The 25,933-nt window shown below is 39.5% G+C and overlaps 1 protein-coding gene across 7 annotated transcripts in view; it reads right to left on the bottom strand.

The window, feature by feature from the left end:
* Window positions 1-7,038: 7,038 nt before the first annotated feature.
* The window catches only part of LOC122402804, a 183,480-nt gene continuing 164,585 nt past the window's right edge, over window positions 7,039-25,933 (bottom strand). For 5 of the 7 annotated variants that reach the window (XM_043405908.1, XM_043405904.1, XM_043405910.1 and 2 more), the window contains 11 exons: window positions 25,166-25,320; window positions 23,628-24,389; window positions 20,113-22,109; window positions 17,896-18,184; window positions 17,465-17,674; window positions 17,082-17,396; window positions 16,431-16,838; window positions 16,111-16,339; window positions 13,876-14,296; window positions 13,249-13,780; window positions 7,039-8,696 (listed from right to left, as the gene is read on the bottom strand). In XM_043405908.1, coding sequence (XP_043261843.1) covers window positions 8,484-8,696; window positions 13,249-13,780; window positions 13,876-14,296; window positions 16,111-16,339; window positions 16,431-16,838; window positions 17,082-17,396; window positions 17,465-17,674; window positions 17,896-18,184; window positions 20,113-22,109; window positions 23,628-24,389; window positions 25,166-25,320 — 5,531 coding nt within the window. In that variant the 3' untranslated portion in view covers window positions 7,039-8,483. The remainder of the gene's footprint in view (window positions 8,697-13,248; window positions 13,781-13,875; window positions 14,297-16,110; window positions 16,340-16,430; window positions 16,839-17,081; window positions 17,397-17,464; window positions 17,675-17,895; window positions 18,185-20,112; window positions 22,110-23,627; window positions 24,390-25,165; window positions 25,321-25,933) is intronic. The other 2 variants (XM_043405906.1, XM_043405907.1) reach the window with 2 other exon arrangements.

The raw sequence follows: 25,933 nt of genomic DNA, 5'->3' as shown, positions 1-25,933 counted from the left end.
TAAAATTCTCAATTTAAAATGAAATTATCAATTTAAAAATTAAAATTATCAATTTGAAATGAAATTATCAATTTAGAAATTAAAATTATCAATTTAAAATGAAATTATCAATTTAGAAATTAAAATTATCAATTTAAAATGAAATTATCAATTTAAAAATAAAAATTATCAATTTAAAATGAAATTATCAATTTCAAAATAAAAATTATCAATTTAAAATGAAATTATCAATTTAAAATGAAATTATCAATTTAGAAATTGAAATTATCAATTTAAAATGAAATTATCAATTTAAAAATTAAAATTATCAATTTAGAAATTGAAATTATCAATTTAAAATGAAATTATCAATTTAGAAATTAAAATTATCAATTTAAAATGAAATTATCAATTTAAAAATTAAAATTATCAATTTAGAAATTAAAATTATCAATTTAAAATGAAATTATCAATTTAAAAATTAAAATAATCAATTTAGAAATTAAAATTATCAATTTAAAATGAAATTATCAAATTTAAAAATCAGTCTATTATTATTCTAAGCTTCTTATAAATTTTTGGTATTTCTGATACGTACAGATTATTTCTGAAAATTCTAAGAATGCTTTACACAAATCTTAACGAGAATTAAATTTCAACTTTTTCTGTTTCGCGAAGAGGAAAGAAGATATTCTAGGCCTTTATAACAGCGGAAACATCCTGTATAAACAATTGATATAACACACATCATTGTAATTATTCCAACATGTTATCTGCATGCAATTTTCATAATTATATATATTAATATATTCACGCTTTTCAGAAACTTAACCCAGATACAGTAATATTCTTGTCGACTGCAAATGAACTAGCACGACTTCTAAAATGAAGTTTCAATTCTGTTCAAAACCTAAACTTTCATTAACAAATTCATAAGCATACCAGAAGGTACTTATTACAAATTATAAATTTGAAAACAAAACTAACTAAATTTTATTCAATATTCACTTCAGTATCGCTTTAAAAGAAACTCATACGATTATCGAAAGAAATTAGAAAATGTTCCAACGTATTTCATTATCGTTTAAAAACTAAAGATCGCCATCATTAATAAACAGAGTTATTCTCTTTTTCAAATAATGAAATCTTACCAAAAATCATAAAGCGATTAATAGCATCGAACAGAAAAGAAAAAAAGGTTATAATACTGTAAAAAGTAATAATAATAATGTAAATCATGTAAATCATAAAATCAAATTAATCGTTCAGTGTAGACGCATTTCAAGTTTGTGAAAATTAAGGATTCATTATTGTCCGCAAATTAAAAGAAATCAAACTTCTACTCGTTCTTGGAAAATAGAAACAACAGAAGCTACGAAATGTTCCGTTACTAAACACTGAACGATTAAGTCGCTTTAAGAAGATCGCTGTACCGAAAACAATTAAACCGTTCAAATTAAAATTTCCATACGAAGCTATAAACTTTATCCGTCGTTCCTTAACGTATCGGGGTTGTCTTATATCATACCGACTGTCATATTTTCCATTTATGACTACGAACTCAAATATAATTTACGTAAGATGCTGAAACATAGAAATGTTGAAAGATTCAAGAAATTGTTCTATCGGTTCTGACAGTCGATATAATATACAACAGAGATTGGGCCCATAATTCGAACGAAATGAAATTATGCGAAGGTAACTGTATTTGTTCAATTTATAATATAATTTACCGTCAGTAGTACAAACCATGGACTACGATGATGTGAGAATTCTATTCGAACAAAACAGTCGTATTTAAAATTGGAACGGAAGTGACTTGAATCCCAAAACTGTTCGACAATGTACCGGTCGGTTCCAAGTCCAGACACGAACCAGCACGACAATTTGCAGTTCGTCTACAAAAAAGAAGACATTCGAAGTAAAAAATAATATCCACCACCCCGCCATTCGTGAACTATGGATTGGTAGACAACGTGTATGGTACAATAATTAATCTAATATTAATCTAATTATCGACAGTTTGGGCAAAAAAAAAAAAAAATTATCATTGAAACGCAAATTAATTTGAACCGATACGTATCTTTTGTAACGCGCGGGAACTATATAATTGGCAGACGAAAAATAATACCTCTAACTAGAAAGCGATAGATGAGAATTAAAGAATACCTCCGTTTAACAAAAATTAACGTAATTGGGCATCGCGGTATAAGAATTCCTGCTATTCGCATGGGAATATTAAGAAAACGCGGAGCACATTGTCTTGCACGATTACACTTTCGCTCGTTGCTGTCAACTCGACCAACCTAACCTATAACCCGACCACCTTAAATTACTCGTAAGCCGATTCTTAAATTTAGTGCAATTATAACCTATTTTCGATCTTGTTTTTCTATGAAAATTTTACTTTCATATATGGAAGAGTATCGAATGAAAATAAACAGTTATTTAAACATTCTTTCAAAGTTCCATCGAACACGGCGAAACGTAAATTCTCCAACATAACGAACATAACCTTTTTTACGTTTACGAAACTATAAAATTGGAAATTCCTTTTTATTCAGTTCTGCACAGTCTCGAGTTCCAAAGTTGACAAAAATTGGATCAAAATAAAAAGTTGATTGTTTTAGGTTATGTTTCGTGCAACTTTCGTACAAAGCTGCGTTTTATACAACGAGCGAATAATTTTCAACGGCGAAGTTGGTCGACCGAGCAGACCTGTTTCTTTTTTCCCCCCCAAGTCGATCACGAAATCGATCGGGGATGTATAAAAAAAAAAAAAGTACCGAGGACACCGACATTTTCTTCGATCTATCTAAGGCTATTATTTACAAATCTACAAGCGAAAGTGCCTCGACTACGTTTGTCTACGAGTAGGCTGCTTCTCATAGAATCGAAGCGTTGAGGAAAAATCGTCGTGAAATCGTCGTCGAGGAAACACGCGTTAGCCTGTAAGCGTTCGTTCGTGTCCCCGAGCAGTAATTCTCGACGAATGTTCCGCGTACAAATCGTTCTCGATCGAGCGACGCTTGAATTTTCTATTTACATATACGTTCCTCTTTCGAGCGTCCCGATGAAAACGTTTGTCCCTCGTAACAGCCGTGAATCACAAGCCCGAGGAACCCCCGTCATATTTTTTTTTTTTCTTTTCCGAGTTTTCTTTGACCTTGATTGGAAAAATACTATGCAATATACAGGATCGCACTCGCCGCGCGCGATTCAAATCGGGTCACCGATCCCGAACGAAACGACGAGGCTCGACCACGCCGCGTGTCGTGTCGATATAACAGTTAATGTACAATCAGAAATAGAAATCGTAACCTATAGCTGGTCGGGCCGTGTCCAAGATACGCACACTTACAGGCCCTATTTACAACGCGAAAAGGATCGCGCGCACCTCGATATAGGTACTTGTGGGTTTAGCTACGAAAATTGCCTCCGTGACGAATCTTTCGATCGGCGATAATAATGTTATCAATTGTTCCAAATCTCGATTAACACGTTTACTTTCACGAGTACATGTGAATAACCGATTAGGTAAAACGAAGCCTTGGAAATTGGCTGGTTACTATCCCACAAAGATTTCTAATCTAGAAGATCTACTTCGTTTCAACTTTTGGCCAGTTTACAAGGCGCCATTGTAATTCCAGAGCGTTATGTATATGGAAATACATACTTCTTATCATTTGTGTTATAAACTGAAGATTTGTTAAAAATTTAACCGAGACTCCATTTCACGAAATCATGTACAACAATGATACAAACTAACAAATAAACTGATGATAAAATGATAGCAAATGACCCGCAAAAAGTGAACTTAAATTGCATCCTACCGCAATCAAACAATATTTGAAAATTTCATTATGTATCTTTGCATCAACACGTTGATTGCCCAGACCTAACCTTTAAAATTTTGATAATTGAGAACTAGCGTGCCCACTTATTTTTACACTCCTATCTAGACTCGGTTTCCAAGGCGCCATTATAATTCCAGAGCGTCGTGTGTGTGTAAATACACACTTCTTATCATTTGTGTTATAAACTGAAGATTTGTTAAAAATTTAACCGAGACTCCATTTCACGAAATCATGTACAATAATGATACAAACTAATAAATAAACTAATGATAAAATGATAGCAAATGTCCTGCAAAAAGTGAACTTAAATTGCATCCTACCGCAACCAAACAATATTTGAAAATTTCATTATGTATCTTTGCATCAACACGTTGATTGCCCAGACCTAACCTTTAAAATTTTGATAATTGAGAACTAGCGTGCCCACTTATTTTTACACTCCTATCTAGACTCGGTTTCCAAGGCGCCATTATAATTCCAGAGCGTCGTGTGTGTGTAAATACACACTTCTTATCATTTGTGTTATAAACTGAAGATTTGTTAAAAATTTAACCGAGACTCCATTTCACGAAATCATGTACAACAATGATACAAACTAACAAATAAACTAATGATAAAATGATAGCAAATGTCCCGCAAAAAGTGAACTTAAATTGCATCCTACCGCAACCAAACAATATTTGAAAATTTCATTACATACGTATCTTTGCATCAACACGTTGATTGCCCAGACCTAACTTTTAAAATTTTGATAATTGAGAACCAGTGCGCCCACTTATTTTTACAGTCTCGTTGAACTTCAACGCTCCAATCTAGACTCAGTTTTTTAAACCTCTAACCGAGACTCCATTTCACGAAATCATGTACAATAATGATACAAACTAACAAATAAACTAATGATAAAATGATAGCAAATGTCCCGCAAAAAGTGAACTTAAATTGCATCCTACCGCAACCAAACAATATTTGAAAATTTCATTACATACGTATCTTTGCATCAACACGTTGATTGCGCAGACCTAACTTTTAAAATTTTGATAATTGAGAACCAGTGCGCCCACTTATTTTTACAGTCCCGTTGAACTTCAACGCTCCAATCTGGACTCAGTTTTTTAAACCTCTAACCGAGACTCCATTTCACGAAATCATGTACAATAATGATACAAACTAATAAATAAACTAATGATAAAATGATAGCAAATGTCCTGCAAAAAGTGAACTTAAATTGCATCCTACCGCAACCAAACAATATTTGAAAATTTCATTACATACGTATCTTTGCATCAACACGTTGATTGCCCAGACCTAACCTTTAAAATTTTGATAATTGAGAACCAGTGCGCCCACTTATTTTTACAGTCTCGTTGAACTTCAACGCTCCAATCTAGACTCAGTTTTTTAAACCTCTAACCGAGACTCCATTTCACGAAATCATGTACAATAATGATACAAACTAACAAATAAACTAATGATAAAATGATAGCAAATGTCCCGCAAAAAGTGAACTTAAATTGCATCCTACCGCAACCAAACAATATTTGAAAATTTCATTACATACGTATCTTTGCATCAACACGTTGATTGCGCAGACCTAACTTTTAAAATTTTGATAATTGAGAACCAGTGCGCCCACTTATTTTTACAGTCTCGTTGAACTTCAACGCTCCAATCTGGACTCAGTTTTTTAAACCTCTAACCGAGACTCCATTTCACGAAATCATGTACAATAATGATACAAACTAATAAATAAACTAATGATAAAATGATAGCAAATGTCCTGCAAAAAGTGAACTTAAATTGCATCCTACCGCAACCAAACAATATTTGAAAATTTCATTACATACGTATCTTTGCATCAACACGTTGATTGCCCAGACCTAACCTTTAAAATTTTGATAATTGAGAACCAGTGCGCCCACTTATTTTTACAGTCTCGTTGAACTTCAACGCTCCAATCTAGACTCAGTTTTTTAAACCTCTAACCGAGACTCCATTTCACGAAATCATGTACAACAATGATACAAACTAACAAATAAACTGATGATAAAATGATAGCAAATGTCCCGCAAAAAGTGAACTTAAATTGCATCCTACCGCAACCGAACAATATTTGAAAATTTCATTACATACGTATCTTTGCATCAACACGTTGATTGCGCAGACCTAACTTTTAAAATTTTGATAATTGAGAACCAGTGCGCCCACTTATTTTTACAGTCTCGTTGAACTTCAACGCTCCAATCTACACTCAGTTTTTTAAACCTCTAACCGAGACTCCATTTCACGAAATCATGTACAATAATGATACAAACTAACAAATAAACTAATGATAAAATGATAGCAAATGTCCCGCAAAAAGTGAACTTAAATTGCATCCTACCGCAACCAAACAATATTTGAAAATTTCATTACATACGTATCTTTGCATCAACACGTTGATTGCGCAGACCTAACTTTTAAAATTTTGATAATTGAGAACCAGTGCGCCCACTTATTTTTACAGTCTCGTTGAACTTCAACGCTCCAATCTAGACTCAGTTTTTTAAACCTCTAACCGAGACTCCATTTCACGAAATCATGTACAACAATGATACAAACTAACAAATAAACTGATGATAAAATGATAGCAAATGTCCCGCAAAAAGTGAACTTAAATTGCATCCTACCGCAACCGAACAATATTTGAAAATTTCATTACATACGTATCTTTGCATCAACACGTTGATTGCGCAGACCTAACTTTTAAAATTTTGATAATTGAGAACCAGTGCGCCCACTTATTTTTACAGTCTCGTTGAACTTCAACGCTCCAATCTACACTCAGTTTTTTTAACCTCTGATCTTGAGAATTTTTAATATATTTTTGTAATGTCAGAAATATTCACGCGTTAATCATTGAAATTTTCGATTCCATCGGAGGTAAATTTTCGTAGCTTTCCAGCATTCACGGTCTAAACGCTACTGGAATCGCGTGGTTAATTATTGTATCTGCAGTTTGTACTAATATCAATGCCTCGTTTCGCTACGAGCAGCCATTCCTGTTAAACCCCGTTCGCGCATGCGCGGCAAGAAGACAGACACCCGGGATTGAAACAATCGTTGGAACACGATCAGAAGTGCTTCCATCGTCTCGAAATAAAAGGGGAAAACGCGAGACTGAGAGTAGTCGTTGCTCTCATGTTCTTCTCGCCGGGGGGGGGGAGAAGTATAAAAACGACCTGATAGAAAATGCCTTAATCCTAACAAGTTTTGCACGTAATTCGGCTCGACGAAAAATGTTTATCTGTAGCACCTTTGTCTCGTATCGACTCTCTCGGATCTACCGATTCTCTAATCGTCGTGAAATAAAATCCCCGCTCGTGTCCAACGAGGACCGAAGTCGATAATGGAGCAATGGACGCGAGAAGGTGGTTCTTAATCTAAGTACTATCGTAAATACCGTGTACGCATGCGCGTGAACGCGTTACACGGTTACCACGAAATATCTCTCTTCTCGCTGTTTGGACAATAATATTAACACCGGTTTAACGATTAACGATCGGACGCGAGTCCGATCACATTTCAATACGCACTTAACATTTATGTACAACGTACGTAGACTATCTCTATATACAGTCGATAAAACATTTGATCAAAGAGTCTTCGTAATGCCACACCGTATACTTATTGCATCTCTCCTATACATACATACTATATATATTTACATGCATCTGTTCCGTAACCGTTAATCATCATACGTCCAATGCTCATTTCTTCTTGACTCTGTTACGCAAGGCACAAGCCTCCGATTCGATCCAACTTCCCACACGGTTCATCCTCGAAACGTGGAAGTCTTACTGAAACACCGATTGTGCCCTGTAATGCGCCGAAACAATTCAGCCCCTCTCGCTGGTTGTATCGTATAAATCTATCACAATACCATTAGTAATCACATATTTCGCTTGAACGGTAAAATAATGTCATTGCACGCTTATATAGGTAAGACGTCTGAAATCTTGCGGCACTGTTTTTGTGGTCGCATACGAGCGAATCTCAGTAGGTATTTAATCACAATAGCGGGGAAAGATAGTCTTAGAAAAAATACGCGGGAATACTATAGTCGCGAACTGGTAAATCAACGATCGCGTTTTTCGACGCCGTAGGTACTGGTAAAAAATAACCTACGTCGTCTCCGTTTAACCCGGTTAAGAGGAAAATTAACGTAACAATGTAACCGTAGAAAAAAAAAAAAAAAAAATGATGTGATCGACGGTTTAACCTAATCAACATGTCTCCGTACATTTCGATAATAAATAATGTTCGGGTCCGGCGGTGATCACCGAATGAACGTTCGTACACCCGTGTGATAATGAATCGCGATAATGTGTGAAATGTAAATTTTCTCGTTAATCGTCCGTGAACGTGTAAAACTCGTACGCGTACGTTCGCGCGACGCGTTCCCGCGCACGTCTGACGCGCATATCAAAATCATCCAGTGACTTTGGCTCCGGCTCCGTAACTCGAGCCTGTTCCCTCGGTGCGCGCGCATCGCAGTTCGAGCGTGGGCGCCAACCGCGGCGGCCACGGCTTACTATTTAATTTCGCGTTACGTTCCGCTGACGTGAATTAAGTAACACCCGTTAACTTAATCGTCAGCTTTAGCTGTTCTCAAACAACCCCCGGTTGCATCGTCAACAAATATGTGGTGGGGTCGTAGTAGCCTGCCAAATAGTAAATGTCGTTGTTGTCGTAGATCGTCAGGTATCTGTGTGGTTCTTTGCCCAACTTGTCCGTGTATTCCTGAAGCGGTAGCACCTCGCATTTGTGTGAGATCGTTTGTACGTCGTTTTCGTCCATGTGAGGGGACTCGAAGAGAGCGCCCTAAACATTTACAGGAATATTTTGCATTAGTATGCGACGAATGCCGCAAAGGGCCTGAATGTCAGTACTTCGGCTGTAAAAATTTTATAAAATAGTTTTTGCAGCTACTGGAACTGTGTCTCTTTTTTTTTTTTTTTATTATTTAGCTCCGTGGAACTCTTGTGAGAGTTATATAGCTATACATGAAACGATATATATATAGATACACGCCACAATAGGAACTGTGTCTTATTAACTGAATTTCGTACAGTATTCTGCTCGAGTCATCTTCAATTGCCTTATTAATGATTATTTGTCGATATGTATTATTAACACATTACCGACCGATAGCCTATTAATCGACTTTTTTACCGACCAACGCTTACCGACCGATAGCCGATTAATCAACCGCTACCGGTCGGTAAAGTGTTAAATAAATGTTATTTTTCTATTTTTTCCATTGATTATAATTCTTTTCTGGTCCCTTTCACGTGGTATTATTAACATTTAGAAATCATTAGTTACAACTGCAAAACTCTTGAAAATTATAGCGGTGCTATAGTTATGCACCATTGCAATATTTCATTTATTATTATACTTCACGTTAAATAAATGTTATTTTCCTATTTTTTCCATTGATTATAATTCTTTTCTAGTCCCTTTCACGTGGTATTATTAACATTTAGAAATCATTAGTTACAACTACAAAACTCTTGAAAATTATAGCGATGCTATAGTTATGCACCATTGCAATATTTCATTTATCATTATACTTCATGTTAACACATTACCGACCGACAGCCTATTAATCGACTGTTTTACCGACCAACGCTTACCGACCGATAGCGTATTAATCAACTGTTTTACCGACCAACGCTTACCGACCGATAGCCGATTAATCAACCGCTATCGGTCGGTAAGGTGTTAAGTATTGGCTCAGAGTACTTTCTACTTCATTAATATGCAGCATCTGATGAAACATGATCCTGACCTTTTATGTAACACTGTTTGACACGATTTGCCAATAGATCTTCTTTTTAAATCGAGAACCACTTTATAAAATACACAAATTTGTACAAACTTGCAAATATTTTAATAAGTAAAGCTTTATGGATAAATTTAACACCGAAAAATAAAAGTTCATATAAAGGTATGATTTACTTTGCTTAGTTCCTGAATTATAGTCAATTTTATGTTCTAATGATTAAGTTTAGGAACGTCATTTTATATTTCACGTATGATCGTGCTAACAAGTAGAAATGCTACCTCGTAGTGTTCTACGAGAATTGACAATTTCTTTCCTTCAGAAGGACGCAGTTTAGTTATGTAACTGAATAATTCTCTAATGACCAATTTGTTGACAAATTGATACGTCATGCAGACCTTATCGCTTCATCCACTTAACCTCTAGATTTGGACATTGAAACACTTTGTTAACGTAATCAACATGTTAATTAAAATAATTTTTGGAATTGTCGACTGCATCTTAACACATTACCGACCGATAGCCTATTAATCGACTGTTTTACCGACCAACGCTTACCGACCGATAGCGTATTAATCAACTTCTTTACCGACCAACGCTTACCGACCGATAGCCGATTAATCAACCGCTACCGGTCGGTAAAGTGTTAAATAAATGTTATTTTTCTATTTTTTCCATTGATTATAATTCTTTTCTAGTCCCTTTCACGTGGTATTATTAACATTTAGAAATCATTAGTTACAACTGCAAAACTCTTGAAAATTATAGCGGTGCTATAGTTATGCACCATTGCAATATTTCATTTATTATTATACTTCACGTTAAATAAATGTTATTTTCCTATTTTTTCCATTGATTATAATTCTTTTCTAGTCCCTTTCACGTGGTATTATTAACATTTAGAAATCATTAGTTACAACTACAAAACTCTTGAAAATTATAGCGATGCTATAGTTATGCACCATTGCAATATTTCATTTATTATTATACTTCGCGTTAAATAAATGTTATTTTCCTATTTTTTCCATTGATTATAATTCTTTTCTAGTCCCTTTCACGTGGTATTATTAACATTTAGAAATCATTAGTTACAACTACAAAACTCTTGAAAATTATAGCGGTGCTATAGTTATGCACCATTGCAATATTTCATTTATCATTACACTTCATGTTAACACATTACCGACCGATAGCCTATTAATCGACTGTTTTACCGACCAACGCTTACCGACCGATAGCGTGTTAATCAACTTCTTTACCGACCAACGCTTACCGACCGATAGCCGATTAATCAACCGCTACCGGTCGGTAAGGTGTTAAGTATTGGCTCAGAGTACTTTCTACTTCATTAATATGCAGCATCTGATGAAACATGATCCTGACCTTTTATGTAACACTGTTTGACACGATTTGCCAATAGATCTTCTTTTTAAATCGAGAACCACTTTATAAAATACACAAATTTGTACAAACTTGCAAATATTTTAATAAGTAAAGCTTTATGGATAAATTTAACACCGAAAAATAAAAGTTCATATAAAGGTATGATTTACTTTGCTTAGTTCCTGAATTATAGTCAATTTTATGTTCTAATGATTAAGTTTAGGAACGTCATTTTATATTTCACGTATGATCGTGCTAACAAGTAGAAATGCTACCTCGTAGTGTTCTACGAGAATTGACAATTTCTTTCCTTCAGAAGGACGCAGTTTAGTTATGTAACTGAATAATTCTCTAATGACCAATTTGTTGACAAATTGATACGTCATGCAGACCTTATCGCTTCATCCACTTAACCTCTAGATTTGGACATTGAAACACTTTGTTAACGTAATCAACATGTTAATTAAAATAATTTTTGGAATTGTCGACTGCATCTTAACACATTACCGACCGATAGCCTATTAATCGACTGTTTTACCGACCAACGCTTACCGACCGATAGCGTATTAATCAACTTCTTTACCGACCAACGCTTACCGACCGATAGCCGATTAATCAACCGCTACCGGTCGGTAAAGTGTTAAATAAATGTTATTTTTCTATTTTTTCCATTGATTATAATTCTTTTCTAGTCCCTTTCACGTGGTATTATTAACATTTAGAAATCATTAGTTACAACTGCAAAACTCTTGAAAATTATAGCGGTGCTATAGTTATGCACCATTGCAATATTTCATTTATTATTATACTTCGCGTTAAATAAATGTTATTTTTCTATTTTTTCCATTGATTATAATTCTTTTCTAGTCCCTTTCACGTGGTATTATTAACATTTAGAAATCATTAGTTAAAACTACAAAACTCTTGAAAATTATAGCGGTGCTATAGTTATGCACCATTGCAATATTTCATTTATCATTACACTTCATGTTAACACATTACCGACCGATAGCCTATTAATCGACTTTTTTACCGACCAACGCTTACCGACCGATAGCGTATTAATCAACTTCTTTACCGACCAACGCTTACCGACCGATAGCCGATTAATCAACCGCTATCGGTCGGTAAAGTGTTAAGATTTATGACGAGTCCTCTGCGAACATATATGTACCTTCAAGAAAGGCCACCATTTTGCGAAACTGATGCGAGGCTACGTAAGCAGATTGCTCGAACATAAAGAAAGGTTATAACTCGAGAACAAAGCAGAAGCAGAACTGTCTTCGAAGCAACAATGAAGTCGAATCGTACCAAATTCACCAAAGACTTTACAAACAATTTCAAAGAAGATCAAATCCACCCCTAACCAATTTGAAACATTCAATTTTTGAACGATAGAAATTTCTGAAGATATATGAACAATTAACCAAACAAAACGACACTTGTTGCACATGGCGGGCTTTTAAAAAACCGATGAACAATCATGGATTCAGTTGTAACTTGTGATCGAAGAATCGAAATTCTTTTTGGAACAATCACTGCATTAATTCTACATAAATTCTCGATTCGTACATGCAATGAATCATTTCAGAATGCATAAAACGTGTTACATTATAGACTATTTAAAAATTAACGTACTCTAATAGCACTACATTCAAACGAACTCCATTTCTTCTAAAACATTTTACACGAACAATGTTCTCCATCATCGGCAACAAAGTTTTTCATCCGTTAGAGTGCATATTACAAATGTTTTTTACCCGAGAAATTACGCAAAGCAAAAACACAGATATTTTCATATCGACTAAGTAAATTATTACATGTTTTTTTACTTCCGCTCGATTGAAATATTCTATAAAATTAACACGTATAATTATGCTTGCAAAATGCACTTATTAGTATTTATATTAGTTATTAATTAGGATGGCACTGAAATATTTATAAAATTATCGACAATAGGCCCATCATTTGTTAACACATTACCGACCGATAGCCTATCAATCAACTGTTTTACCGACCAACGCTTACCGACCGATAGCCGATTAATCAACCGCTACCGGTCGGTAAAGTGTTAAAACATTTTCGTCTTTTAGGTTAAATTCCATCGATCCCCAAAGTTTACATTTATGGGTTACCTTGTACTCTGCATAATTCCGTCAAATTTCACGTGAATCGTTTATTTAATAAAATTAATCGCATTCTTACCGGGTATTTCAAATTTGCCGGGCATCCCACTGTCTCCTCGGGATGATAAAACCATTTGACTTTGACGATCATGTTCGAGCTCGAGGTTTCCCACATGGATTCGATGCGTCCGATGTAGGGCCTGTCTGGTCTCCCGGTCGAAAGAAATACAGCGCTGTCGCCAATCTGAATCGTTTCGCTTCCACGCTGAATCGCCCTGAAGAATTGCTTCTTTGCTCTACCTTTGGCGCCTGGTCGCCTGTAACCCTTTCCAGCCCAACCCCACAACTGCCTCGCGGGCAGAAACGCCGCCATTTTGCTTCGACTTTCCACCGACTCCTGGCGCTCACGCATTTTTGACTTCTTGTCCGATTTCTTCGGTTTCTCTTGCTTCTCCTCGCGGACGGGCTCCTTGATCGGTTCCTTTATCGGTATAATAACCTCCTCTTGCTGTACTGTCTCTTCCTCTGCTTCCGCCTCGCCATTTGCTGACGTCACTGTTTCCTTCACCAATTCCTCCTCACTCTTCTGGCCGCAACAACTTTCCCCACTGCTGATAAATATTTAATAATATTTGAGTTAAAATTTCAGAAATTTTTGTTTGATTTTGCTGACCTATCATGCATGAAACAACTTGGAAGAACAAACCTTATGTGACTTCCTTCGCTGTGACAGCTATGATGGCTATGCTTGTGCTTATGTTTTCTGTGTTTCCTGTGTTTGTGTTTCCTGTGTTCCTCGCAACACTTGTGCTTTCTGTGCTTCTTCTTTCCTTCTTGGGCCTCTTGCAATCTCTTCAACTTGTCCCTCCTTCTCTTCTTCATGCGTTTCCTCTCGCGATATTCCTCCAGATCCTTGGTGTCCATGTCGTCTGATTTGTATCGTTCCAACGACTGTCCATCGGACGACGAAACGTAACAACATGTTGTGGAGGTAACAGCGGGGATCGCATTGTTCGCGTTTAACGAAGTGGACGGTTGATTGTTGCTGGACGAGCGTTTGTCCTCTGTTGATACAGACGTCTGCCTTCGACGTTTGCCCAGCGACAATAGAGGATTCGGATCATATTCTGTAATTCGATGCGAAACTAAATACATACTAATCTACTGACTACGCTAAAGATCACACAGAATATTAAATTTACGGAATCAATCTCTTCACTGTTTAATATGTCCAAGATGACAGCGATAAGATTCGAGCAGATCTTATCTTTCATCTATTAATGGAAATTATAATTTTTATATGTATTATTATATCTTCATGAGAGTACAACAGTTAGGTCTGGGTTAGGTCTGGAATAAGTTTGAATTAAGTCTGGGTTAGGTCTGGGTTAGGTCTGGGTTAGGTCTGAATTAAGTCTGGGTTAGGTCTGAATTAAATCTGGGTTAGGTCTGGGTTAGGTCTGGGTTAGGTCTGAATTAAGTCTGGGTTAGGTCTGGGTTAGGTCTGGGTTAGGTCTGAATTAAGTCTGGGTTAGGTCTGGGTTAGGTCTGGGTTAGGTCTGAATTAAGTCTGGGTTAGGTCTGGGTTAGGTCTGAATTAAGTCTGGGTTAGGTCTGGGTTAGGTCTGGGTTAGGTCTGAATTAAGTCTGGGTTAGGTCTGGGTTAGGTCTGAATTAAGTCTGGGTTAGGTCTGGGTTAGGTCTGGGTTAGGTCTGAATTAAGTCTGGGTTAGGTCTGGGTTAGGTCTGGGTTAGGTCTGAATTAAGTCTGGGTTAGGTCTGGGTTAGGTCTGGGTTAGGTCTGAATTAAGTCTGGGTTAGGTCTGGGTTAGGTCTGAATTAAGTCTGGGTTAGGTCTGGGTTAGGTCTGGAATAAGTCTGAATTAAGTGTGGGTTAGGTCTGGGTTAGGTCTGGATTTATAGATAACCTTATTCCCCCAGGGAATAGATATATTTTGTTTTAAATAGATTTAACCCAGACCTAACCCAGACTTAATGCAGACCTAACCCAGACCTAACCCAGACTTAATTCAGACCTAACCCAGACCTAACCCAGACTTAATTCAGACCTAACCCAGACCTAACCCAGACTTAATTCAGACCTAACCCAGACCTAACCCAGACTTAATTCAGACCTAACCCAGACCTAACCCAGACCTAACCCAGACTTAATCAAGACCTAACCCAAACCTAACCCAAACCTAACCCAGACCTAACCCAGACCTAACCCAGACTTAATTCAGACCTAACCCAGACCTAACCCAGACTTAATCCAGACCTAACCCAAACCTAACTCAAACCTAACCCAGACCTAACCCAGATAACGGGGGTTAGGTCTGGATTAAGTCTGGGTTAGGTCTGGGTTAGGTCTGGGTTATTTTATTCTTTTATACATATATGGGTGACAGAACTTTTAACAGTAGAACTGCAATAATGAATTCTCAAGTTGAAATGTTGAAGAAAATAAATTTTAATGAGGTTACGAAAGCAACTACTACGACAATTTTAGGATTTTAGACTGGCAGTCAACGTGTTAACAGAGATGGATTTCTAGAGGGATAAATTTTGCTTCATCGGGACAGATATTTGAACTATTTTCTGTAAATCACTCATGATACATTCATCGCTATTCATTGTAACCTCTAAAAATAATACTTTATACACAAAATATGAAATACTGAAACCGAACTCGCGACCAATAATAATAAAAGTTTGAAAAGGTTCGAAAGTCGACGTCATACTGATCTCAAGACCAAGCCACATCTTTTCCATCAAACACACAGACAGAATACAACGACTAAAGAGATCAAGAGGCCCGTAGAAAGTGTGCCATGCACTTAGATATCCGTAGCTTAAACTGTTCGGTGCTCGAACAGTTATAAATCGACGTTTAACCTAGAACTGGCTAAAAACATTGCAAAACAGTATTCACAAAACTTACCAACGACAGGATAGTCAGGCTGCAGCAACCTGATATCGTCCAACGCGATTCTTCCGCTGTCCCCGTCGTCGAACTCCACGCTAACGAACTTTTCGTCTAGCTCGGGGTCAGGTTCGGTCGGTTCGACCGATGTGCCAGGGTACAAGCATCGGTATTGCTGGCTCCAATAGGCACAGAGTCTCGTACCTGGTGGTAACTCTTTCGTCGAGCTCGGGCATACTTCCACGATCTGCGGTGACGAAACAAGCGTGGATGAGAATTTGCGTCGAAACTGAACACACGTCGTGGCGTAACGCCGAACGGATCATCAGTTAATTTACCGCGTCTCGTAGTATCTCCTCTCTGGAATGGATGTGGGGTCTGTTACCCCGTTCGCCGTCCAGCGTAATGGCATAAACGTCCGGTGCTTGGACAGCGCTGAGCCTTCCGGCGTAAAACAGACCGCCCATCGCCGTGAGCACTCTCAGCTGGTCAATGGCCAAGTGTGCAGACGTTAATTTGCACTTGTTAACTATTTCCGTTTTCTCGGCCCTGGCCGCTTTCGCGCACTCCTTGCACTCTTTGCACTCGAGCGACTTTCTCCGTTTCGATTCTTTCTTCTCGCGATCGGTCGACTTCCGCCGCGAGGGTGACGACGAGCTGGACTTCCGTTTCTTCTTCTTCGATTTCTCGTGCCTGATCTTCTCGCACTCCGCCTCTGTTGCCTCTGGCAACTCCACCGGCGTTTCCTGTAACAATGTCACCGTAGTCAGAAAGTACATAACCTCATTCGAATAAATAAATTTCTATTCGTTGGTACTTCTGTTTTACAAAATCACGCATCAATAGTCCCTAGAATGTAATATTTAATATGCCACGCGCGATTTTTTTGATTATCGCAAGCAGTGTGTGCAACAAAGAAGCAATCCCACTTTTTAGGTTCAACGATCAAGCGAAACGAAAAATTCCCTATATTTTTGTCGTTGTGTTACCTCAACTGGTTTCTCCACGGTAGATTCTGGTAACACGTTCTCCACCACAGCAGCGGGTTCATCATCCTCCCAAGTCTTCACCTTTGCCTCCGCTTTTAGTTTCGGTTTCATCTTGTTCTGTTTCTCCAGCTTCACTTCCTGGCTCAGTTTCGCTTTCTCGGCGATTATCGAGCTGATCACAGTCTTGCTGTGCAGGGGCGTCTGTTTTGCAGGTTTTGGTTTCGATTTGACGGACTTGTGACCCTTGGAAGCGGATTTCAGAGACGATAGTCCGGTTTTGAAGGGCAATGGCGTGTAACCAGTCTTACCAACGTACTGTAAACAAAATGTTTTTACCGTTTTTATCGGTTTGATCATAGTTATGAGTCGTGTTCATCACCCACCTTTGCCTGAAGATGTCGGTTTTTCGACGACAACAGATACCCCACCAAAGAGCTTTTGCTTTTTGGCTTTTTCGCGACTATCGTTTCCGTTAGGTGTCTAACGCTTCCTGATGTGCACATCAGCTTCCTGGGACGACCGACCTTACGTTTCTTTGAAGCTGAACTTGAACTCGCGATGGTCGGCGCTGGTGATGATGTATCATACCCCATCTGTATCAAAAATTCGACGAATACTCTTTGAAACTCGTTTAAGCTTAATGTTGTAAGTCACTTTGATGACCAATTGCACGATTTGAAATAAAACGATACAAATATGTGTGTAAAAAATTAAGAGGTCTTGGGTCGAGAATTGACCAGTTTGGAAGCTATGATTTTTCTTTCGAATTGCAATGTAGGAATGAAAGCAAAACGAATTGGGAATTTGAACTCACCCTTCCCGTGCTTTTCTCATCGTCGTCCTGCGGCGTTTTGCTCGAGGGTAGAACGGTGATAGGCGAGGCGACTGGTGGAACGGGGATCGGAATGCTCGGTATACTGTCCAACAGTTTAATGTGACTTCTTGGCTCACCCAGTTTCACCAAGTTCACGTTGCACCTCGGCATAGCTATGACAGTGGAGGCCAATGGCGGCGGAGATCCATTTGACGAACGTGAGGGAGACTTGTGCGGAGAAGGCATCTGCTCCAACGCTGATGGCGACGCCAGTGGGCCATGATCGGAACTGTAAAACATCAATCTTCCTTAGTCAAACATTTCTAAACTTTTCAACATTCTAAAAAGTTAAGGTCAAACATGATTCATTACTACACAAATACAACATTGCAAGACTTGGCTACCAGCACAGATGACTTGACAGGGGCTAGGTACTAACAACAACAGAGTGAACTGAAGAGCTTTGACTAAGTCTCACCAGAAAACCCCATCTTTACTCTTTGATAGTCTATATACTGAACCTAATGGCTACACCAATGAAGTCCAAAATGGTTCCATCTTACTTCGTCGTCAATCATCAAATCTACTTTAACACATTACCGACCGATAGCCTATTCTAAAGCAGTCAAAATGACTTCCTTGGGCAAACACTAGAAAGACTGAAACTTAGTATATACCTATATTGCCCAAAAGCAGTCAAAATGACTGCATCGTGAAAGATTAACTAATGTGTAAAGAAATTTGTATAAAATTAATTTTTAATATTATGTTATAATATTATGAATTTAGGGAGCAGAAATAAAATAAACAACTTGTTAGAACATGTATCACTGCATAAAGATTCGAATAACAAGTACTACTTTAGCTTATTGAGAAACTGCAATTTATCAATAGGTCTGGGTTATGTCTGGGTTAGGTCTGGGTTAGGTCTGGAATAAGTCTGAATTAAGTCTGGGTTAGGTCTGGATTAGATCTGGATTAGATCTGGGTTAGGTCTGGGTTAGGTCTGGGTTAGATCTGGGTTAGGTCTGGATTAGATCTGGATTAGATCTGGATTAGATCTGGGTTAGGTCTGGGTTAGGTCTGGGTTAGGTCTGGGTTAGGTCTGGGTTAGGTCTGGAATAAGTCTGGGTTAGGTCTGGGTTAGGTCTGGGTTAGGTCTGGGTTAGGTCTGGAATAAGTCTGGGTTAGGTCTGGGTTAGGTCTGGGTTATGTCTGGGTTAGGTCTGGGTTAGGTCTGGGTTAGGTCTGGGTTAGGGTTATCCAGAAGATTTCTACCGAGAAAGCATGTATTTTATTCTTTTACATATATATATATAAAAGAATAAAATAACCCAGACCTAACCCAGACCTAACCCAGACTTAATTCAGTCCTAACCCAGACCTAACCTAGACCTAACCCAGTTTAATTCAGACCTAACCCAGACCTAACTCAGACCTAACCCAGACCTAACCCAGACCTAACCCAGTTTAATTCAGACCTAACCCAGACCTAACCCAGACCTAACCCAGACCTAACCCAGACCTAACCCAGTGTAATTCAGACCTAACCCAGACCTAACCCAGACCTAACCAAGACTTAATTCAGACCTAACCCAGACCTAACCCAGACCTAACCCAGACTTAATTCAGTCCTAACCTAGACCTAACCCAGACCTAACCCAGACCTAACCCAGTTTAATTCAGACCTAACCCAGACCTAACCCAGACCTAACCAAGACTTAATTCAGACCTAACCCAGACCTAACCCAGATTTAATTCAGTCCTAACCTAGACCTAACCCAGACCTAACCCAGACCTAAACCAGACTTAATTCAGACTTATTCCAGACCTAACCCAGATCTAACTCAGACCTAACCCAGACCTAACCCAACCTAACAAACCTAGGTCTGAGTTAGATCTGGGTTAGGTCTGGGTTATGCCTGGGTTATGTCTGGGTTAGGTCTGTTAATCGACTGTTTTACCGACCAACGCTTACCGACCGATAGCGTATTAATCAACTTTTTTACCGACCAACGCTTACCGACCGATAAAACAGTTGATTAATAGGCTATCGGTCGGTAAGCGTTGGCCGGTAAAACAGTCGATTAATCGGTCGGTAAAGTGTTAAATGGCAAGGCTGTGTACTGCACTCAAGTGTTGCAATTTCAAAACTGTTCAAAGAAAGCTCTCAAGTGACTCTCAAATGAAAACCAAAGTTAGAATAGAAAAATTCACCTGTAAGAATGGCTCTTCTTTCGAGGTCTGCCTGGACTCTTCTTCTCATCCTTCTTAGGAGTCAATTTGGACAACTCTTTCTGCTTCTCTCTGTACTGCCTCTGAATATCAGCCAGTCTGACCCTCATGTCCAGCTCCATGGCGTCCATGTTAGGCCAATCAGCATCGTTATCCATATGTCCCTTCCTAGCGATGAACTTCTTCGCATCCAATTTCGCTTGCAAGTTCCTGTAATCGTGGCAGTCGCGTTGTTCACCTGCTGAAAACCTTCTCTTCATGTCCCTGTTGCTCTCCTCCATCAGCATCGACTTCGAGTAAGCTAGCTGACTGTACGTCTTCAAATCAGAATCAGAAAGATTGTACTCGACAGACTCTTTCTCGCAGTAAGCACCGTTCATTCGATACTCGTCATAGTGGTGATCATAGTGCTCAAAATCTTCGATCCTTTCATAATCTGAATCCTCGTACATCCTACTCTTGCTAGCAGGATTGTCTTTCAACATCACTTCTTCTTCTTCTTCTTCGTCTTCATCTTCGTTGACACCGTTTCTCTCTGAGAAGTCTATGCTCCTCCTCGTCGACTCTTTGACCCTAAATACCATGTTCCTCTGCAACCTTGCCTCGCATTTGGACTCCTCATCCTCAGACTCATCGTTGACTTTCAATCTCTTCGAACTCTTATAATCCTCATCGTCTGGTCCAACATACTTCCTCTTGTCCGACATCTTCATCTTCCCCTCCTTCTCCAAGTGATTTACCCTCCCCAAGTTCAGCAACAACCTACCAGCGTGAGAGATCTCCTCAGAGCTCTCGAGATTCAGCTTCCTGGGCACCTTGTCGACCACCTCTTCCATGAACCTCTGCTCCGCGAGAGCACACAACAACCCCAACGGACTATCCACGTTGTTGTTGTTGCTCTCCCCCGGCGGAGAGATCAACTTGGTCCTGACAGGCGATTTCTCAATGTCAGCCGCGGTGGTAGCGCTCTGAGCATCTGGTTTCAGCTGTTCCAACTGCTCGATGCTGTTCGAGAGCAGCTCCAGCCCGCTTATATCGACCGTAGGCTTCTGCTTGGGGCTGACCCTCGATTTGGAAGTTTGATTGTCAGATGACAAGGCGTAAGTCTCTTCTGGGGCGTCCATTCGTCGGTGTTTCTTCGGGGTGACCGCGTCGCTGTTGAAACAGACAGGCGACGAGATCTTCTCCTTCTTCACGACCAGCTCTTTACCATCGACTGCCTTGATGTTGTTGTTGTTGCTCCTGGTGTCGTTGTTGTTGTCGTTTAGGAAGTACTCTCTGGGCAATGTATGCTCCGTGGATGTCAGGTGTATAGGAAGACTCGAGTTCTGCGCCTCCGTCGAGGAAACCTCTGGCTCCCTTGGAATCTCATGTTGATCCATGAACTGAGCGTTCTCACAAGACCTTAGTATATGTTTCTTCAAGCCATTCTCCAATTTTCTTGGTGTAGTCTCGGAGTGTCTTCTCGAACGCAGACTCTCCGCGGTTCTGTCCTTCAGATCCTCGATTTTTTGAGGCGCAGCTTCTTGCAAAGCTGCAGCAGCGTTCTTCTTCAGTTTCTCTACCACGTTCTCGATCCCAGGATGACTCTTCTCGACCGAATGCCTCTTCACCCAGTCCTGACACTTCGGTTTCTCGGTGGTGGACGTCGCCTCGCACTTGTACGCGCAATCCTCGTACGCTGTCTCGCTAGCCTCTTGCTTGATCACTATTTTCTCGACCTCTTGGTCCTCGCAGTCGATGTTGGGCATGTCGAACGACTTTACGGTTATTTGTGGACGACCAGACGACTGATACGCCAGCGAATGATCCTCACGACTCTTTCCATAGCTCTCACAACTGACAGCAACCGCTACCTTCGACTCGACTGGCTCCTCTGGCTGTTTTTGTGCATCGTCGTTGGTGATTTCAGGCAGCGCGGGATTCCCATGTCTGTGTAGCTCTGCAGCTTCCAGGTCCTCGACTTTGGGCAACTCAGCCTGGAAAACGATGAACATTAGTTAGTTAGGTCTGGTTAGGTCTGGGTTAGGTCTGGGTTAAGTCTGGATTAGGTCTGGGTTAGGTCTGTGTTAGGTTTGGGTTAGGTCTGGGTTAGGTCTGGGTTAGGTCTGGATTAGGTCTGGGTTAGGTCTGGATTAGGTCTGGGTTAGGTTTGGGTTAGGTCTGGGTTAGGTCTCGATTAAGTCTGGGTTAGGTCTGGGTTAGGTCTGGGTTAGGTCTGGGTTAGGTCTGGATTAAGTTTGGGTTAGGTCTGGGTTAGGTCTGGAATAAGTCTGGGTTAGGTCTGGGTTAGGTCTGGAATACGTCTGAATTAAGTCTGGGTTAGGTCTGGGTTAGGTCTGGATTAAGTCTGGATTAAGTCTGGGTTAGGTCTGGGTTAGGTCTGGAATACGTCTGAATTAAGTCTGGGTTAGGTCTGGGTTAGGTCTGGATTAAGTCTGGGTTAGGTCTGGGTTAGGTCTGGAATACGTCTGAATTAAGTCTGGGTTAGGTCTGGGTTAGGTCTGGATTAAGTCTGGGTTAGGTCTGGGTTAGGTCTGGAAGAAAAATTAGATTTTCTAATTAGCAAACTCGTCTTTTTAAGAGTAAATTAAGACCTAACCCAGACCTAACCCAGACTTAATTCGGACGTATTCCAGACCTAACCCAGACCTCACCCAGACCTAACCCAGACCTAACCCAGACCTAATCCAGACCTAACCCAGACCTAACCCAGACCTAATCCAGACCTAACCCAGACCTAACCCAGACCTAACCCAGACCTAATTCAGACGTATTCCAGACCTAACCCAGACTTAATCCAGACCTAACCCAGACTTAATCCAGACCTAACCCAGACCTAATCCAGACCTAACCCAGACCTAACCCAGACCTAACCCAGACCTAACCCAGACCTAACCCAGACCTAACCCAGACTTAATTCAGACGTATTCCAGACCTAACCCAGACCTAACCCAGACTTAATCCAGACCTAACCCAGACCTAACCCAGACCTAACCCAGACTTAATTCAGACGTATTCCAGACCTAACCCAGACCTAACCCAGACTTAATCCAGACCTAACCCAGACCTAACCCCCGTTATCAGCGATGAATTAAGTCTGGGTTAGGTCTGGGGTGTATCGTAAGAATCATCACTATAGTAAACTATCACTCAAACTACATCAGCGAATGCATATGCAAACAAATATTACGTTGGAGGTTATGTTAAATTAATCGAATGAATTTCCATAAGGACGCTTTTGTAACCTTACATTCGAACTTCAGTTACAAAGTACAGAATAGAGGGCAATTCTTAGTTGCAAAAGTTGTTATCAAAATGGTTCTTAAATAAGTTATGTGCAATAAACTTCGTTGAAGAAATATGGAAACACAGAGTTGCAGAGAGGTCCATTATTGCAAGTAGTCTTAACCTCCAAGCTTATATTTTTTCGTAGAATTGTCTAAATCTTCCCAGAAATTAGCGTTTTCTCAAAAAGAAGAAATATCATTCCTCACCTCACACTTGTCAGCAACAGTTTCATCGTAATTCTCCATTTCCCTCGCGACAGACTCCGCTGCATAGCTTCTCTTCCTGTCCCGATGACGATCCAACGAGTGATCCCTCCTCCTCCCAAAGAACTCGAGGTTCTCGTGAAAGCTGTCGCAATTCTCCTCGGTGATCTCGATGATCCTTGGCCCGGTCCTCACGTCCCTGCAAGTCAGCCCTTCCTCCTCGTTGTTCGCCTCGTCCACGTGCCCCTTGTCCTCTTGTTCCCTGTCCATAGGTCTGGCAACCACGTGCTCGATGGTCCTGTCGATCGCAGTGACGCTCCTGCACTCCTTCGTGATCGAGTACTTCGGACAGTCCGCCATGTTGATGATCGTGTTCTCAGCTTTATCCACTTTACCAACGAAGCTGCACACTGCAGGGTTCACGGTGGTCGTTGTGGTCGTTATTCGAACAACGTTGCACACCTTCTCCGGCGCTGCAGCCACGATCTCGTAGTTGGTCATGTTCGTCATGTTGGTAGTGGTGGTGGTCAGGTTTCCAGGGTTCTGTAGCTGACAGGGGCTGAGATTCTGCTCCTGTTTCACGCACGTGTCCACCAATGGCTCTTGGTCCTCCGGTTCCGGCGCGTCCGTCTGGTTCGAGGCGTCCTGGACGCCCACGATCGGCGTCACTTCCGGTGGCTCGATCGCGTGGATCGTGGTCACCTCCGGTGGCGGCGTGAGACACGACACGGGTGACGTGGCCTTCGACAGAAACGAATTTCGCTGCTACGAGCAGGACATTCGAGTCAAATACTGTGTTAGGCAGTAATTCTAACCCCTTAACGCTCATATTTTTTAGGTTAACAATGATCAGTTTTCTTTGTTGGATTTCTCTCTAAAAATACGGTTTTTTGTTAATTACAATGTTGCATCTAACGTATAATATTATCATCCCTGAATTAAACAAATATTAGTTTTCAAAGTTAGACTCGGGCATGAACGTTAAGAGGTTAACCTCAATTTTATCGACAGCGGCTCCCCCTGCTTTTAAGCGTAAAAATTAGGGTTATTTGAAGAAGCAGAGGAACAGAGATATTCAATATCTGTTTTTTATTTACATTGTTGTTGTGTTTAGCAATTTTTTAGTTTGTGATATCTTAGACTAGGGATGTTTATGCATTTATGGGGGAATTTTAATTCTCAAGAAACTAGAGAATTCAGTTAATATGCAAGAATATAAGAAATACTTATAATTATTACTTTAAACTGAAATAAAGTCAAAAATAATCATGACATTTCTAGAAATTTAAAAAATGAAAGAAGAATAAAGAAGAATAAAGAAGATATTAGTTAAAGTTCACTGGCAAATTAATAAAAATTACAAATTATTACTTTAAACTTTTTGTACAGTAACGAATAGAAAGTTGATTATCTTCATTAGTTGGTTCTTTAATATTTTTATAGAGATTTCGTCCATTTTTGAACACGTGGAACAATGGAAGCGACAACCAGAAAGGTGTCTAAGCAAATGGGAACGACAAAATGGAAGAAAGTCGACTTACCTGTGATCTGCAGTGCATTGGTTCGGCCTGACTGATTTGGACCAATGCTGGCGCATGTGGATAATAGTGGAGAGTGGTTACCAAGGGTGTGTCTGGTACTATGGCTCCTGTCATCGAGGTCACGGTCTGCAACGCCTTCGTTGATTCGGTCGAAGCTATAAAATTTCGGATTTCATCGTTATTCAGGGAACAATTATCGTCGAGATTCTTTAAAACGGAGATTACATATAATCTTCAGTATATTTACAGTACTTCGAGCTTGGAATTTGGCTGATTTTTTAACTGTACATATTGGGCACTCATTCTAATAAAATCTAGAAAATCGTAAGGTGATCTTTTTGTCTCTTTACTTTCGACAGACTGTAAGTGATTAAATTTCTAAGACGAAACTCGTCACCTAATACTATTTACACTTTGACTGCCACGTGACCCATATGTGGGTCACAGAACTTAATCCAGACCTAACCCAAATCTAAACTCAGACCTAACCCAGACCTTCACGACATTTACTTGTCTGATCAATTTTAGATTTTGCATAGATTTTTTCATCTATTATCGCAGTTCCAGAGAGTGTCTAAAACAGAACCCAAAAGGTAGAGAATTAGGGTGTAAACGAACCAGAAATTCGGAAATATTCGACTAATATGAAACAAAAAATTCTAAATTTAGTTTCTAAATCCTCGCAATATGTAAAACGACGAATTCAAGGAGATACTAAAATTATACGACAGCGATACACTTTGTTTAACACTTTGACTGCCACGTGAA

Source organism: Colletes gigas, unplaced genomic scaffold (assembly GCF_013123115.1).
Source record: "Colletes gigas isolate AHSC1104 unplaced genomic scaffold, ASM1312311v1 Colletes_gigas_Sc00040, whole genome shotgun sequence".
Taxonomy (NCBI): domain Eukaryota; kingdom Metazoa; phylum Arthropoda; class Insecta; order Hymenoptera; family Colletidae; genus Colletes; species Colletes gigas.
The sequence above is the reverse complement of the archived record's forward strand: the minus strand, read 5'-3'. Positions and strand labels throughout refer to the sequence as shown.